The 14,623-nt window shown below is 47.5% G+C and overlaps 1 protein-coding gene and 1 long non-coding RNA gene across 2 annotated transcripts; one reads left to right on the top strand and one right to left on the bottom strand.

Annotated features, from left to right (window-relative positions):
* Window positions 1-408: 408 nt before the first annotated feature.
* On the bottom strand, window positions 409-5,808 carry LOC134165112 (uncharacterized). The gene is made up of 2 exons (XR_009965375.1): window positions 3,009-5,808; window positions 409-508 (listed from the first exon to the last, which is right to left on the bottom strand). It is a non-coding gene; the product is annotated as an uncharacterized LOC134165112 (long non-coding RNA).
* Window positions 5,809-11,309: 5,501 nt separating this feature from the next.
* FZD8 (frizzled class receptor 8) lies at window positions 11,310-14,007 on the top strand. Its single transcript, XM_062621547.1, has one exon. It carries the CDS (start codon window positions 11,366-11,368, stop codon window positions 13,373-13,375), a length of 2,010 nt encoding a protein of 669 aa, XP_062477531.1. The 5' UTR covers window positions 11,310-11,365; the 3' UTR covers window positions 13,376-14,007.
* The last annotated feature ends 616 nt before the right edge of the window (window positions 14,008-14,623 follow it).

The following is a 14,623-nucleotide window of genomic DNA, read 5'->3' on the forward strand; positions in this document are numbered from 1 at the left end:
TTTGGCATGAGATTTATTGTACGTATTTTTCCATAGCATTTTCCTTCAGTTACTCTTTCACAGGTTTTCTGTCAATAAAGGGATACCTGTAAGATAAACTATTTTGATAGTACTGAACATTGAAAAGATGGTGATACTCATCCATTCACTACCCCACACTCCCAGCAGTTAACTCCGAATGCAAGTTGGGTTTTGTTTATTGCTTCCTCATCCTCTCTCCCATTTAAAGACCTGATTTGACAAAACTTTTCCCAAGCAAGCAGGCACTTTAAAGTAACCAGGATCACTGACATAAGGATAGACTATTTTGCATGAAAGATTTTACAGATGTAATCTTCTCTTTTCCTTGAAGTTTAAGTAGTTACTACCTACTACTTACAGAGAAAAAATTTTATAGTCTCAGTCCAGTTACTTGTGAACACATATTTATTTCACACCCAATTACTTCTCACAATTCTTCCAGTTTCTGGAGTGGGCAGATTTGGAAACTCAACTTGCTTCTCACTTCCTCTGAAAAGAGAATTAAGATTCTGATTAAGACATACTGATGATGTGAGAGAGGTTGTACTACTCTTGCTATTCTTGATACACTTTAGAGACACAATTACAATCTCACTTCACAAAATTTCTAAGTTCTTTTTAAAAGAATTTACATCATTTTACTGCATCTTTAGGAAAACACAGACGACAGAATTTTTTTTGCTACTTTTTCCAACTCATGAATTCTATCTAATGTACTAAAATTTCTTCCTTCTATAAGGATTACTTGAGGTTAAGCTAACTGACTGTGTACCATTATACTTCAAAAAGTATTTGTATTCCACACATACACAGCTGGAAAATGGTACCATAGGAGCTCACTCCTACACTTTCCTTTCTTTCTCCTCTTTCCCGACACAATTTTGGTACTAGAATGATGAATCTCTTTCTCAACAATGCTCAAACTATTTCTTCCGTTCAAAAATTGTCTGGCTATTATCTTTTCTTGCAAATATTTATTTTAAAGAATTCTAAAATAATAACAGGGAAGAGGGGAATTACTGTTCATCAATGTACTATAATTCAATTCTGCTGACAGAAATGTGAAGTAAAAATGTATACCCTGTCAGGAAAAGAAATAAAAGAGACCCCATCTATTTTGGTCAATATAACTACCATGCAGACTTAAGTACACAGGACTATAACTAGATATATCTATTCTGAGGTAATCAGAACACTTCTGAAGATTTTATTTAAAATATAGAAAAAATTAGCTGCTGCCTTAAAAGCTAAGCACATGATCATTTACGGATTTAATCATTAATGCCTGTGAAGGCTAAAAAAGCATAGTATTGCTTAGCAGTCATGAAGCAATATTAAAGTGCCATGAAAACAAAGTTAAAAATGTCTGGAAAGATATTTCTGTAGAAGTGCTAAGATGCAAACAAGTAATAAAGAAGAACAGTCAACTTTTGCTTAAGAAACACCACATGCTGCCAGTTGCTGATAGAATCTGGCTACAAGCTGCATTCTAACACTGAACTAATGACAGAACATAACACATACTAAAACTAATGTAGGTCATATTAACCATTTTCCTCCCTGAATTTCACTGTTCTCTTTGTTTTCTCTTCTTGTCGTAATACAAAGCCCAGTGAACACTGCAGGAGTCCTACACTAATGCTCTACCCTCATACTTTGGAAGAACACCCAAAAAGGCTCACAGTTACAGTTAAGACATATTTGTAGCAAATTCTTACTGCTATAGGAAGAAATTAAAGAGAAATGGAAGCTGCAAAAGACAAAAAACAAACAAACAAACAAAACAGGCCAACAAACCAACACAAAACAAACAAAACCCAAACAACAACAAAAAACCCCACAACAACAAAACCTAACAAAAAAAAATCAACAGAAAGCCTGAGACTCACAACTTATAAGTCACAACTTATTCAGATGCAATTCTCTATGCCCATGCTTGTATCTTTTATGAATGGCTTACACTTTTCTTGGAGGAAGGAATTTCATTTATCAGAAATTAATTGCTGAATTCTAGATTGCCAAAGCCCATACCTACTCATCTATCAGTGTACTTCTCCTTACCCAAGGATGGCTATGCCAGTTCAGATCAAAGGTCTGCTTAGCTCAGTATGCCGTTTCCAAGAGCAGCCACAAGTCAGAGTCAAAAGAAGAGAGCATGAGCAAAGAAATCAAATGCAGCATTTTCCCAGAATAACTTTCCAGCTTCCCATTATATTCAACTCAGGAATTCCTCAGACTGATGTGATTTATCTGTTTAGACTGCCCAATGGGTCTTCCCTTTCAAGCACTTAGCCCATTACCCCTTAAACTCATGTAACCTGTTTGCATCCACAACATCCCCAAAAGCAAGTCTACTTTGGAAAAGGAACTGTATCGCAGCAATGCTATGTTTTGTGCATATTCAGTGTTCAGTGAATAGAGCTACTAACATTTGCTTATTAAAACCCAGCCAAAATAAAAAAAAAAGCAAGATTGATGCACCCCTGGAAAGAAACTTTGATTTTGCACATATCCCAGCAAGTTGCGTCCAGTGGGAACTAGCATTCTGAGCACAGTAAAATGCTGCAAAAGCAAGAATTACAACAAGGTTGAATATAGCTGGAAAAGCAGGCAGATGTCATGAGTGAAAAAACAGATACCCTAACAAAAGCAGCAAGAAACCTCTGTGAGCCTCCCTCAGTCCAAAAACTGAATTTTGATCCAAGAAGGTTAAATATAGGGCCGCTTGAAAATTTTCCACTGCATCTATTTTCGATGGGAAATGAGGCTTTCAGCTAAACACTTTTTGGTTGGATTTTTTTTATTTCTTGGCATGCCTAAGTATGTGCTTCTGCAAACATACTTTCCTTACCAAAAAGCCAAACTTACAAACCAAATATTTTGATTGAAAACAAAAAAATGGTATTAAGAAATGCCAGTGTAGCATCTCACTAAATCTGTGGCTTACCTGCTTTATGTGGCAGATCTCCTCTATCAACTAGACTTACCATATAAGTGACAACTCCAATAACAGATAACTTTGAGGTATTCCCTACTTCCAGCGCTCCCTTCAAAGAGGAAAGATCATGGCACAGTGTCAAAGGTGGCAGGCAGCTTCAGCCTTGCAGAATAGGACCAGCAGGCATCCAAGTTATAATGTCAGAGCTTTCAAAACAGTAAGTTTCAGTTTTCAGACAAAGCCATCCAGTCTCTGGAATTCTGCTAAAGCATGTAGCTTTTCCTGGAAATTTAAGACAAAAATGAAAAAAGTTTAGTATTTTTTATCAAAAAATTCATGCAGGAAATGTCATGGGTCAAGCAAGGTCTTATTTGTTAACCTGCAGATTTAAACCTAGCACCTAGATCCATCCAAACATGAATAAAAAACTTTAAACAGCAGTAAAACATTTTAAGTTTTCCATAGCAGTCCTGTTAGGAGGACTGTTCAAAAGCCAAGGAGCTAAAACAAATACAAAACAAGGACTTGTTAAATGGGATAACTTAACGTATGAGCCCTAAGTTACAAAAGACCAACCAGCCTAACATACAAAAGCAAAGGATGAAGATAAGATTAGACCCATAGAATGGTTTGGGTTGGAAGAGACCTTAAAGATCACCTAGTTCTAATCCCCTTGCCATGGCCAGGGACACCTTCCACTAGACCAGATTGCTCAAAGACCCATCCAACCTAGCCCTGAATACTTCCAGGGATGGGGCAGCCACAGCTTCTCTGGATTCAAACAATGTCTACACTTACTAGGTGAGAAATACATAATATAAAAAAAAAAAAATTGTACAGAAAAATCAGCAAACTGGCAAGAAAATGTGACATTCTTTTTATTATTCCATTTCAGGACTCTCTAATTCAGTGAATTAATCAGAAGTAACAAATTTCATAAGGCTAATGCAATAAAAACTGACAGTAACAGCTATCCCATTTTGGCTGTTATCACCCACCTTCTTAGAACCTCACAATCCACAGGAAGAACTGAAAGCCTCTCATCCAGAAACAGCCCTGAACAGATCAAGACAGAGAAGCAACCAACTAATACTACGAGGGACTATAGTTAGAATGTTAGAACTAAATTTCTAATATCCATCTCTTCCCTTGTGGCTGTTTCCTGACAATACGTTGCCCCACACACACACCACAAAGGCAAAATAAATTTATGAATAAAAGAAATAGAAGACAAGAAATCAATTGAGAGTCCACCTTTTGTAACACTGTTGTAAGACCACAAAAGACAACTACAAAAAATCTCATACCGGTGGGATACTGTTTTCTTTCCCCCCACCACATACACACAGGACTATTACTGCATCATTAGCACCAACTAAGAACCAAGAAAATTCAAAGGAACTGGCAAAGGAATATCCTTATTAAAAACTCAGTGGGTAAAATGAAAGAAAGACATTTTGCTGTGAGTGAAATTCCTCTCAACACTTTGCTTTTCAATCACGCCATTCTTTTACTAAAACAAAACCAGAGAATGGTTTTTAAGAGTGAGTTTCTGTGGAGACCAGGCACCTGAGAGTTCCCTGTAAGTAGTCCCAAGGACTGCCTAATGCCGATTCACTGCACAGAGTTAACATCTTCCACTGTCTAATGTTATAAAGTAAAAAGTGCTAACACGACTTGTCATTCTTGAGGCCAATTTACTCATCAAAATTAGCACAAGCCCAAGCCTGCTGTCCTTGTTCATATTTGGAATCATCAGCCACTTACGTGTTGTCCCAGCAAAATTAGCACAGTGAAGGATTAGTCAGGATCTCACCCTAGAGATAAAAAAATTGTTTAGAGTAAGTGAAATACAAAGAATAAATATTCAAAATGAGTGATGAAAGATACGTTTGTTATTTCCATTTTAATTCCAGGGCAATGAGTAATTTCAGTAAGAATTTCTGAGTGTGATTCTTATCATTTAGCATTTTTAAAATTACTACTGTGCATCCTCCATCCAAAGTTGGAAACTGTGAAACTTTAAAAAATGTCCACTTCAAACATGTATGCAAAACATTATTCCCTAAATAATATTGTTCAAGGATTTAATGACACACGCTCCTCTTCAAATCAGTTATACAATGTTGCTCTTTCTCATATCTGGGTTTTATCCTTATCCATGCCTTTCAACACAAAGTGTCATTTTTTCTTCAGTTCACTTCTTACTCATAAGTGCATCACCTCATTAATTTCTCAGTTAATTTACAGCGTGTGAGAGGGCATACACACAAGTTAATGTCTGCATATACTTTACACCAAAGTTAGTAAGTCAAAGGGGAAAAGATCTACACTGCCTAATCTTGTCTCTGCATCAACTCAGATAGCCCAGACAAGCCTACTGTGGATGGGGCATCCACAGCCTTTCATATCTGCTTCTTTCATGTCCACTTCCTGTATCAGCTAGTAGAGAGCTACGCACAGGCTGGGCTAGATCTCTTGCCAGGAGTAATGATGGTGCACATGCCATTTGAGAATATGGGACCATTGCGGGCATTTTGATGAAGCACGGACAGAGAATCACAAATATGAGTGCAGAAGTCACTGGTGTGCTTGAAGCCCGGACAAGCTTTGACTTCTAGGACAGAGTACTGCACCAAACCTGGCCTTGTCAGCCTGGATCCACATAAACTTCCAGAAATTCGAAAGTGCATTTACATACTAATGTTCTAGCAGTTGTCAGAACATAAATTAATGGTTACCTGGGCAATCAGAGGAAGACAACACAACTCACTACATCCAAACATACTTAACATGGTTAGCAACTGCTGATAGTTGCATTATTCTCCAAATACCAAGACAATGAATCAACAGACATCAATGAATCAATGAATCAACAGACAGTTTAACCCAGGACCCATCTTCATGCTTTATCATGTGTGAAACATCACACCATGAGATATTACAATCTGTAGCACAGGTAGATTATTAATAAATCTTGATAAATAATGGGAAGGGGAAATATTAAGGAAGATGAATAACACTGCCCTCAAGAATACTTATTTTTTTCATAATCCTTACAATATATATCCACTTGAATTCCTTCTCCCTGCACTGCTTCACTAATGAAAAATGAAGCAATATACAATACATTGCAGGCCCATCATCAACTGCAGAGTATGGAAGAATATAGGTAAGCCCTTTGCAACACAATGATCCTATGTTGCCCTCATGTTAAACTGCTGTTCTCACTGACTTGCTAATGATCATTCTGCTGCTTGAGCTGCTTCTCTAGTAAAGCCTACACATCCAAAGCAGGCCCAGGAAGAAGTCTCATCTTGGTCTGCTCTTACATTCAGCAGAAAATGTCCCAGTCACATTCAGGGCCACAACCTGCAGCTTCACTGTTTGGGCAATCCTCAGAACATAACACTGATAAATCACATTCTTGTTGCCCTTTATGGTACACCGAGAGCAAAGTAGTCTTTCAGCAGTTACTCCTTCTTCTCTGCCACTTGCTCACTGCATTCCAGAAGTAACTACTGCAGCAGACTGTATTCAGCCTGTTTCTTTTTGCCTAAAGGCTCTCTCACATCTCACGGACCAACAGTATCACAGTAGTGTACCCATCCACAATCAGAGCTGACATCCCTGAAAAGATGTAAGCAGAATGTTGTTCTTGTCTACAAGAAGATCTTACGAATCACAACAAAATATAGACTGCCTCAGAAGATGTGTCACTGCCTTTTTTGTGTGTGTGTGAAAGGAAAAACCTCTATCAAAACATAAGAAATATATGCACACTGTACTCTCCCATGCTTACATCTCTGCAGGTTCACAGTGCTGGATTTCTACTCACAATTTCTGTTTTGCAGACTTGCAGAAGTACAAATCAACATGTTCATTCCCATACTTGGGGTGCCCATCATGTTGCTCAGTTCTGGACTATATGAGGCATGCAAGAAAAAAAAGGATGGATTGGAAAAAAAAAATTCTCTTACTTTTAATTGGTATTTTTTTGGTAAAAGTTGAAAATTGCAAGATGCCACAACTCCACCTTTCATTACTAACTTGCCTGTAAAAATACTCTTTCTTCGTGCTCCCATCTACCCTTGTAATCAAAAAGTTACACAGTTCCTAGTTTCATGGTGGTGTTCAATGCACTACCCATGCAAAATTCCCTGTGTTTTGTAGCTAACCAGTATTTGTATAGTCAGTCTCTGGATAAAGTTCTGTGGCCTGCAACAGGGAAGAGATCAGCATAAACAGCCCCTTCTGTGTTTAACCCATAAAATTACTGCCTTCAGTCAAGGCTTCATTCTATCAAGATTATTTGAACAATTTCCATGGACTAAGTTCTTCTTTTCACACATTTTAATAAAAGCACCATCCATTGACGTATCCAATGCATTCAATGCCCCACTAAAATTTACTGGAGAACCTGAGGAAGTAAAAAGACATTTTTCAACCTTATAAGCTAAATATCTGTATTTTTAAAGACATTAAATACCATTTTAAATCCTAGATTTTCCCATACTAGTTTTATTCCCATGTTAAAAAAAAAAAAAAAAAAAGAAAACAGTCAAGAGGCAATTTACTAAACCTGAACTAAAATGCCCTATTGCTATTACCTGGTTTGGTGTGATCCATATAATCCTGAATACAAAGTCTTTGATGCACACAAAAAATAAGCATATGTTAGAGGGGCCAGTGGTAAACCTATTGTTTGAATAAAACAGGCCTGAATATCTGTGCCAATAAAGACATGTAGAAGTGTTACCTACTTGTTGTCAAATCTATAGGTTTGCAAAAGGTTGTAGTATCTGGAACATTCTTGCTGGCTTTCTATTTCTGCATGGTTTGATGACTGGACATCTGTTTTGAAATGCCTGCAAAAAGTGCTGTAAAGTAATATGTATTGCTATAGCAAAGCTCAGCCTTTCAGAAAAAGCAGCTGCTGCATTTTCTGGAATAAACACACAAACTATTTAAAGGCTTGACCCTTGATTCCTTCATCTCAGAATTTCTACTGACTTCAGGGAAGTCTCAGTATATGAGGAACACACAATGGGCTGTGATTCCACAGCCTTGAGCTATCCAGGCTGCTTTTGAGTCACATAAAGTAAAGCAGCCTCCCCACAGCTGCGCTGTTTTATATACCTGAAACACAAATTCAAAAATTATCATGGTCTTATTAGGGAATTTGGATATGCACTCACTACTAAATTGCCATAAAGCTCCATATTACCAATTTGTCATTACTGAACAGCTTCAAGACACACAGTATCTTTGTGCTGCATCTCTTTTCATACTGCAAGAAAATAAGAGCATATGAACGACAGTAAAAATGAAGCCAAGTGTACTGTTGAGAAACTTGGTATTCTCTTATTTCTATGAGAGTTATAGTGTAATTCTAAACTGTAGCATTCAGCATGTCTCCTGAGTTTCCTTGCTGAAATATTGCAATGGAAATTTTACAGCATCTGTGTTGCTTTTGGAAGCCATCACCTCACATCTGCTGTCTCTGTAGTGTACAGCTTAAGTTCAGCGTAAAAAGGTACTTTGTAATAGGCAACAGGAATCCTGACAGAGCAGTAATTTACAGACTCACCCAGCTCTCATGACTACACTCGCTCGTTTTTACATCCTGTAGACATTTTTTTTAACAAGGTTCTCTCCAAGCAGGCACCGGCTTAGCAGTCACTTCTTAAAATGGAGCATCACATCTAGGACTGGAAAGAGACTTTTCAAACCTCTATCAGTCATGGGGATCTCAGCCAGACGAGAAATTTTTCATTCCCTTTTCTTCACGGGGCACTGTTGGACCTCCTAATGCTTTTCAGTAGGGTATAAAATAAACTAGCACTAAAATAATACTCTGCTACTTCGGGGAAAGTTCTGCTTTTGACCAGAAGTGTGTGTATCTTCGGGCCTGACCCCACTGCCTGGATCGCGGAGTCCGGACAGGCACGGCCACGTCCCCAGAGCCCTTCTCAATCACTCCTGAAAGCGAAACCCCCCTCCCCCGGGGTGGCCGCGGGGGGGGGGGGGTCGGCAGAGGAGTTTATCGCCCCATTATTGCCCATTTCCTCCTATCGGCGTAATCCGTGTGCTCGTTTAAAAGGGGACGGGAGCGGAGGGGATCCTGTTAGCACAGCCAACAAACTCGGGATTGCTTTTTTGTTCTGCCTGATGTGTTTAACTCCCTCCTGGCGCCCCCTCCATCGCTCCCCGCCCCGGCTCCGCTTCTCCCGGTTTAAACCCGGCGAATCACATTTCACGCTGCCGAAAGCCGAGACCCGCCGCGCCGCCACCCCGCCGGCTCCCCGAGCGGCGTGTTCCCGAGATTACAGTCATTACAGCCCCAGCGTGAGCTCCACACAAGCGCGAAGCGCAACAGCGCGTCAATTAACAAACAAACGCCCTGTCCTGGGAGGACGACAACCCCCCGAGACGGCCCCGCCGCGCTCCAAGCCCGCGCCCGCCGCCAGCCGCCGCTCCGTTAAGGTGGTCCGAAGAGCAGCAGAAACCACCCCCCCTTTTCGTTCCCGGGAGCGGGAGGGGAAAGCAGCGGGTCCCCTCCGGGCAGTCCCCGGCCCCGGGAGCGACGGACTCCACAGGAGGCCGGCGGAGGCACCGCGCTGCGCCTCAGCAGGGAGCGGACCGGCTGCTCCCACAGAAGCCGGCCCCGGGGGGTCGCGAGGGCTCGGGGAGCCGCGGCCCGGCCGCAACCGGCACCGCAGCTCCGGCTGGGCTGCGAGTCACTGCCCACGGGTGCGCCCGCTGCAGGCCGCCGGGCGGGACCTCGGTGTCCCCCTTGACTGGAGTGGCACCAGCTCGGGCGCACCCCTGCGGCGGAAGCTGTGCGGCGGCCCCGCGGGGAGCGTTCACCTGCCGGGGCGGGCGCTACTCCCCGCGGTCTCTCGGTAACTTCATCCCGGCCGCTCCCCGGTGCGCACACAGCGGTGCTGCGGCTGCACGGCAGCGCGCGTGGGGATGTGAGTGTGTACGAGCGAGGTGAACCGTCTTACGCGCAAAGCGCTCGTTTACTCGCCGCTGCCTGAGCTATAGGGTCCCCAGTTGTATCAACCCTCTGCCTCCTCCCTGCCGTTGAGCCTTAGCCGTTACCCCCATACCCAAACGCCAACACTGCTTTTCACACTACACGTTGAGCACGGGTGCACCGCCAGCTGCGCCGCGGCTGGCTCCGGAGCCGCGGGAAGCCCGGGTAGGCGCGGCCGGTACTGGCCAACCCGACGCTCGGTGCCACCGGGCCTCGCTTCGCCACGCTCTTGCCTCCTCCAGAAGCACGTGAAGGGGCGGGAAACCCACCGCAACATTCAGACCTGAGGGGGACTAAAGTCCTGCGGGTGAGCAGGAGTTGGCACGAAACCGCTTCAGAGGAGACTCCGCGCAGCAGCTGAACTGCTGCTGCTCCTGGAGTGAACCTCGCCTGACCGGGAAGCCTTGCAAGGGACAGGAAGCTCCCTGCAGCAGGCCGACCGCACCCCGCGCACCCGACGGGGAGCGTTTCAGCGTGCAGAACCGCTCCCTGAAACGTACGGACAAGAGCCCGGGCAACGCAGTTAAACCTCACAGCCACGTACCACGCACCCGGAGCCCCGCGGAGCACCCACCACGCCGCACTTGGGGTGCCAGCTCCACCTTAAGGAGGGCTGGGGACACCCCCCCGCCACCCGCCCGGTCCCGACTGATAGGCGGCCGAGGCAGGGAGGCGGGGCCCGGCGGTGCTTTCTATAAATATTCATGAGAGCGCGACGGCCGGAGTGGCGCTGCCGGGGCCGGAGAGACGCAAGTTCAGTGGAGCTGCTGCAGCGCTCGCCCCGCGGATCAGGTGGCGTGATCGCGGTCAGGGGTGATCGACTTCGCTCCATCGGCGGAGGAGGAGGTAGACGCAGAGTGAGAGTGAAGACCGGCTGGCTGGCGGTCGCCTGCAGAGCCGGGCGCTACGCGGACGGCAGGAGGAGCCGCTCCGGCCGCCTCAGCAACGGCCCCGCTGCTGCCCGCCCGCTCGAGTCGGTGGGATCCCGGCGCCGCGGGGAGCACCGCCTGGTCCGTGGGACGCCTCAGCCATCTTGACCGCGCCGCGCAAGAACTGACCGCGAAACTTCGCTGCCGCTCCGTGCCCGGCAGGCGCTGAAGCAGCGGCGACCCCCGTTGCACAGCCAGCGAGGAGCGATGCGACGGCGGCTGAGGGGCCTTCCCTGAGTGGACCCATCTCACCGGGTGCTCGCGGGGCCTCCTACCTCCCGGGCGACGGAGGCCTCTCACCTGCGGCCGGCACGGAGGGGGCCTCCCTCCGCCCCCCGGAGGGGTAGCCGGGGAGGGGGGGTGCTGTGGCACCGCGCTCCCTGTGGCTGCTGAGCGGGACAGGAGAGGAGCCGGGGTCGCAGCCCGCCGCCGAGCATGGAGTGGAGTTACCTGTTGGCAATCACCTCGCTGCTCGCCGCCCTGTCCCTGCTCCAGCGCGCTGGCTGCGCCGCCGCCTCTGCGGCCGCCGCCGCGTCGTCCTCCTCCTCGGCCAAGGAGCTGTCGTGCCAGGAGATCACCGTGCCCCTCTGCAAGGGCATCGGCTACAACTACACCTACATGCCCAACCAGTTCAACCACGACACGCAGGACGAAGCCGGGCTGGAGGTGCACCAGTTCTGGCCGCTGGTGGAGATCCAGTGCTCCAGCGACCTGCGCTTCTTTCTCTGCAGCATGTACACCCCCATCTGCCTGGAGGACTACAAGAAGCCACTGCCGCCCTGCCGCAGCGTCTGCGAGCGGGCCAAGGCTGGCTGTGCCCCGCTCATGCGCCAGTACGGCTTCGCCTGGCCCGACAGGATGCGCTGTGACCGCCTCCCCGAGCAGGGCAGCCCGGACACGCTCTGTATGGACTACAACCGCACGGACCTCACCACGGCCGCTCCGCCGCCCGCCAAGCCTCCGCTCCGCGGCGCCAAGCCTGGCAGCCCCGCCAAGGCGCCGCCCGCCGCCGCTGCGCCGCCGGCCGAGGCCCCACGCAAGCCGCGGCCGCCGCCGCCCTGCGAGCCGGGTTGCCAGTGCCGGGCGCCCATGGTCTCGGTGTCCAGCGAGCGGCACCCGCTCTACAACCGCGTCAAAACGGGGCAGATCGCCAACTGCGCCCTGCCCTGCCACAATCCCTACTTCAGCCCCGACGAGCGCGCCTTTACCGCCTTCTGGATCGGGCTCTGGTCTGTGCTCTGCTTCCTCTCCACCTTCGCCACCGTCTCCACCTTCCTCATCGACATGGAGCGCTTCAAGTACCCCGAGCGCCCCATCATCTTCCTGGCCGCCTGCTACCTCTTCGTCTCCCTCGGCTACCTGGTGCGCCTGGTGGCCGGGCACGAGAAGGTGGCGTGCAGCGGCGGCGCGGCGGCGGGCGGCGCGGGGGCCGGGGCGGCGGGGGCTGGCGGCGGCGCGGCGGGTGCGGCGGCGGCGGGGGGGCGCGGTGCGGCGGGCGGCGCGGCCGAGCTGCAGCCGGAGCTGGCGGTGGCCGAGCACGTGCGGTACGAGAGCACCGGCCCGGCGCTGTGCACCGTGGTCTTCCTGCTCGTGTACTTCTTCGGCATGGCCAGCTCCATCTGGTGGGTCATCCTCTCCCTCACCTGGTTCCTCGCCGCAGGGATGAAGTGGGGCAACGAGGCCATTGCTGGCTACGCGCAGTATTTCCACCTGGCCGCCTGGCTGCTCCCCAGCGTGAAGTCTATAGCCGTGCTGGCGCTCAGCTCTGTGGACGGGGACCCCGTGGCCGGCATCTGCTATGTGGGCAACCAGAGCCTGGAGAATTTACGGGGCTTCGTGCTGGCCCCACTGCTCATTTACTTGGCCATCGGCTCCATGTTCCTGCTGGCCGGCTTCGTCTCACTTTTCCGCATCCGCAGTGTCATCAAGCAGCAGGGTGGCCCCACCAAGACCCACAAGCTGGAGAAGCTGATGATACGCCTGGGGCTCTTCACCGTGCTCTACACGGTGCCAGCTGCCAGCGTGGTCGCTTGCCTCTTCTACGAGCAGCACAACCGGCCCCGCTGGGAGGCCACGCACAACTGCCCCTGCCTTCGGGACCAGCAGCCTGATCAGGCCCGCCGCCCGGACTATGCTGTCTTCATGCTCAAGTACTTCATGTGCCTGGTGGTGGGCATCACCTCCGGTGTCTGGGTCTGGTCTGGCAAGACCCTCGAATCCTGGAGGGCCCTCTGCACCCGCTGCTGCTGGGCCAGCAAAGGTGCCGCCGTGGCTGGGGGCACAGGGGCAGGAGGAGGTGGGCAGGCAGCAATTGCTGCAGCAGGAGGACTTGGGGCTGGAGGTGGTGGCTCCCTCTACAGCGATGTCAGCACTGGCCTGACATGGAGATCAGGCACTGCCAGCTCTGTCTCCTACCCCAAGCAGATGCCCCTGTCTCAAGTGTGAAGAGGAGGGGAAAGAGGCCAAAGGTTAGGGAAAGAGGGACACTGGCCTTCGTAAAATGCCCCCTCACTGTTTGGTGCCATTAATGAACTCCTAATGGTCCTTATTAGCCACAGCTTGTATAGAACAATGCAGCTGGCAGAGGCCCCCGGCTCCAGCCCCCTCCTCCATCCCTTCCATTCATATGCAGGGAGCATGTACTTCAAGGAGCCAGCTTATTATTTTGCTGGCAGAGGAGGGTAGAGTGTCACCCGTGTCTTGCAGAGGGCAACACACTGCAGTTTCTGATTCACTCTGGACTAACAGCAGCTCACGGAAGGGAGGGTTTCCCTCCACACCATCCTGAGGTGGGAGTCTGCTGGGACTGCAGGTTTTTGGGATGTTGATGACCAGGCAAATGCCTTACAATACAGACTGAATCAAAACATGTCTTAATTATACACCCCAGCTAAATACGGGTTTCCTACATTAAAGGATGTATTTATATAATTATTTGTTACCTTGTACAGATGTGTAGATATGTATATATCCAAAGCTATACAGTCTGTAAATTTTTTGTAAAAAAGTTTAGAGGCTACCCCTGTAAGAGCAAATACGAGTATTCTATTTTGTCAATAAAATGACTTTTGATAAATTACTTTTTCAAGCTTTTCCCCTACTCCTGCCCTGGTTATTCAGCTGCTCTGGCTTTAGGTTCTACAAACTAGGAACTACATTCATGCTCCAGTCATTACTGTGTAATAGATGGCTGCTTCTTACAGCAGTGAGATACACAGACACAAGGAAAACAAGTAATTCAACAAGTTGCTCTGAAAAAGTGTTTGCCAAAACTGGGAGGTGCCTTACGATAGTTCTCTGGTTTGGTTTTTGTTGGTTTGGTTTTCTTTTTTTTTAAGATGACAGCATCTTTAAATTGAGCCTTTACAAAACAGTCATCTCATGGCATGTTAAGTATCCTTTTAAAACGGGTGTTATTTTAGGAATGTGCACACACGCCTCTCCTATCTGTTGTCTACAGTTCTGTAAGCCTTTCTGGGGATGCATACTGAAGTGTAAAGGTTAATGTTTTAAATTCATAGATCATGTACGACAGCGGAACAGCAAGTTGAGATTTGTTAGATCAATCTCTTCTTAACAGATTAAACTAACATCTTAACTTTTGTATATCAAATATGGTCCTTTTTCAGGAGAAAAGGTATTGTTCTTCTGTCAGGACTAAGCTAATTTATTTGAGCAGAAGGCTGTTGAATT

The sequence above is a fragment of the Pezoporus occidentalis genome, unplaced genomic scaffold (assembly GCF_034315485.1).
Source record: "Pezoporus occidentalis ecotype Australia unplaced genomic scaffold, CSIRO_AGI_Poc_V1 ctg23, whole genome shotgun sequence".
Classification (NCBI taxonomy): Eukaryota; Metazoa; Chordata; class Aves; order Psittaciformes; family Psittacidae; genus Pezoporus; species Pezoporus occidentalis.

Excerpts from the sequence above, each read along its gene's own strand:
- FZD8 (XM_062621547.1), top strand. The coding sequence starts at position 11,366 with ATGGAGTGGAGTTACCTGTTGGCAATCACCTCGCTGCTCGCCGCCCTG.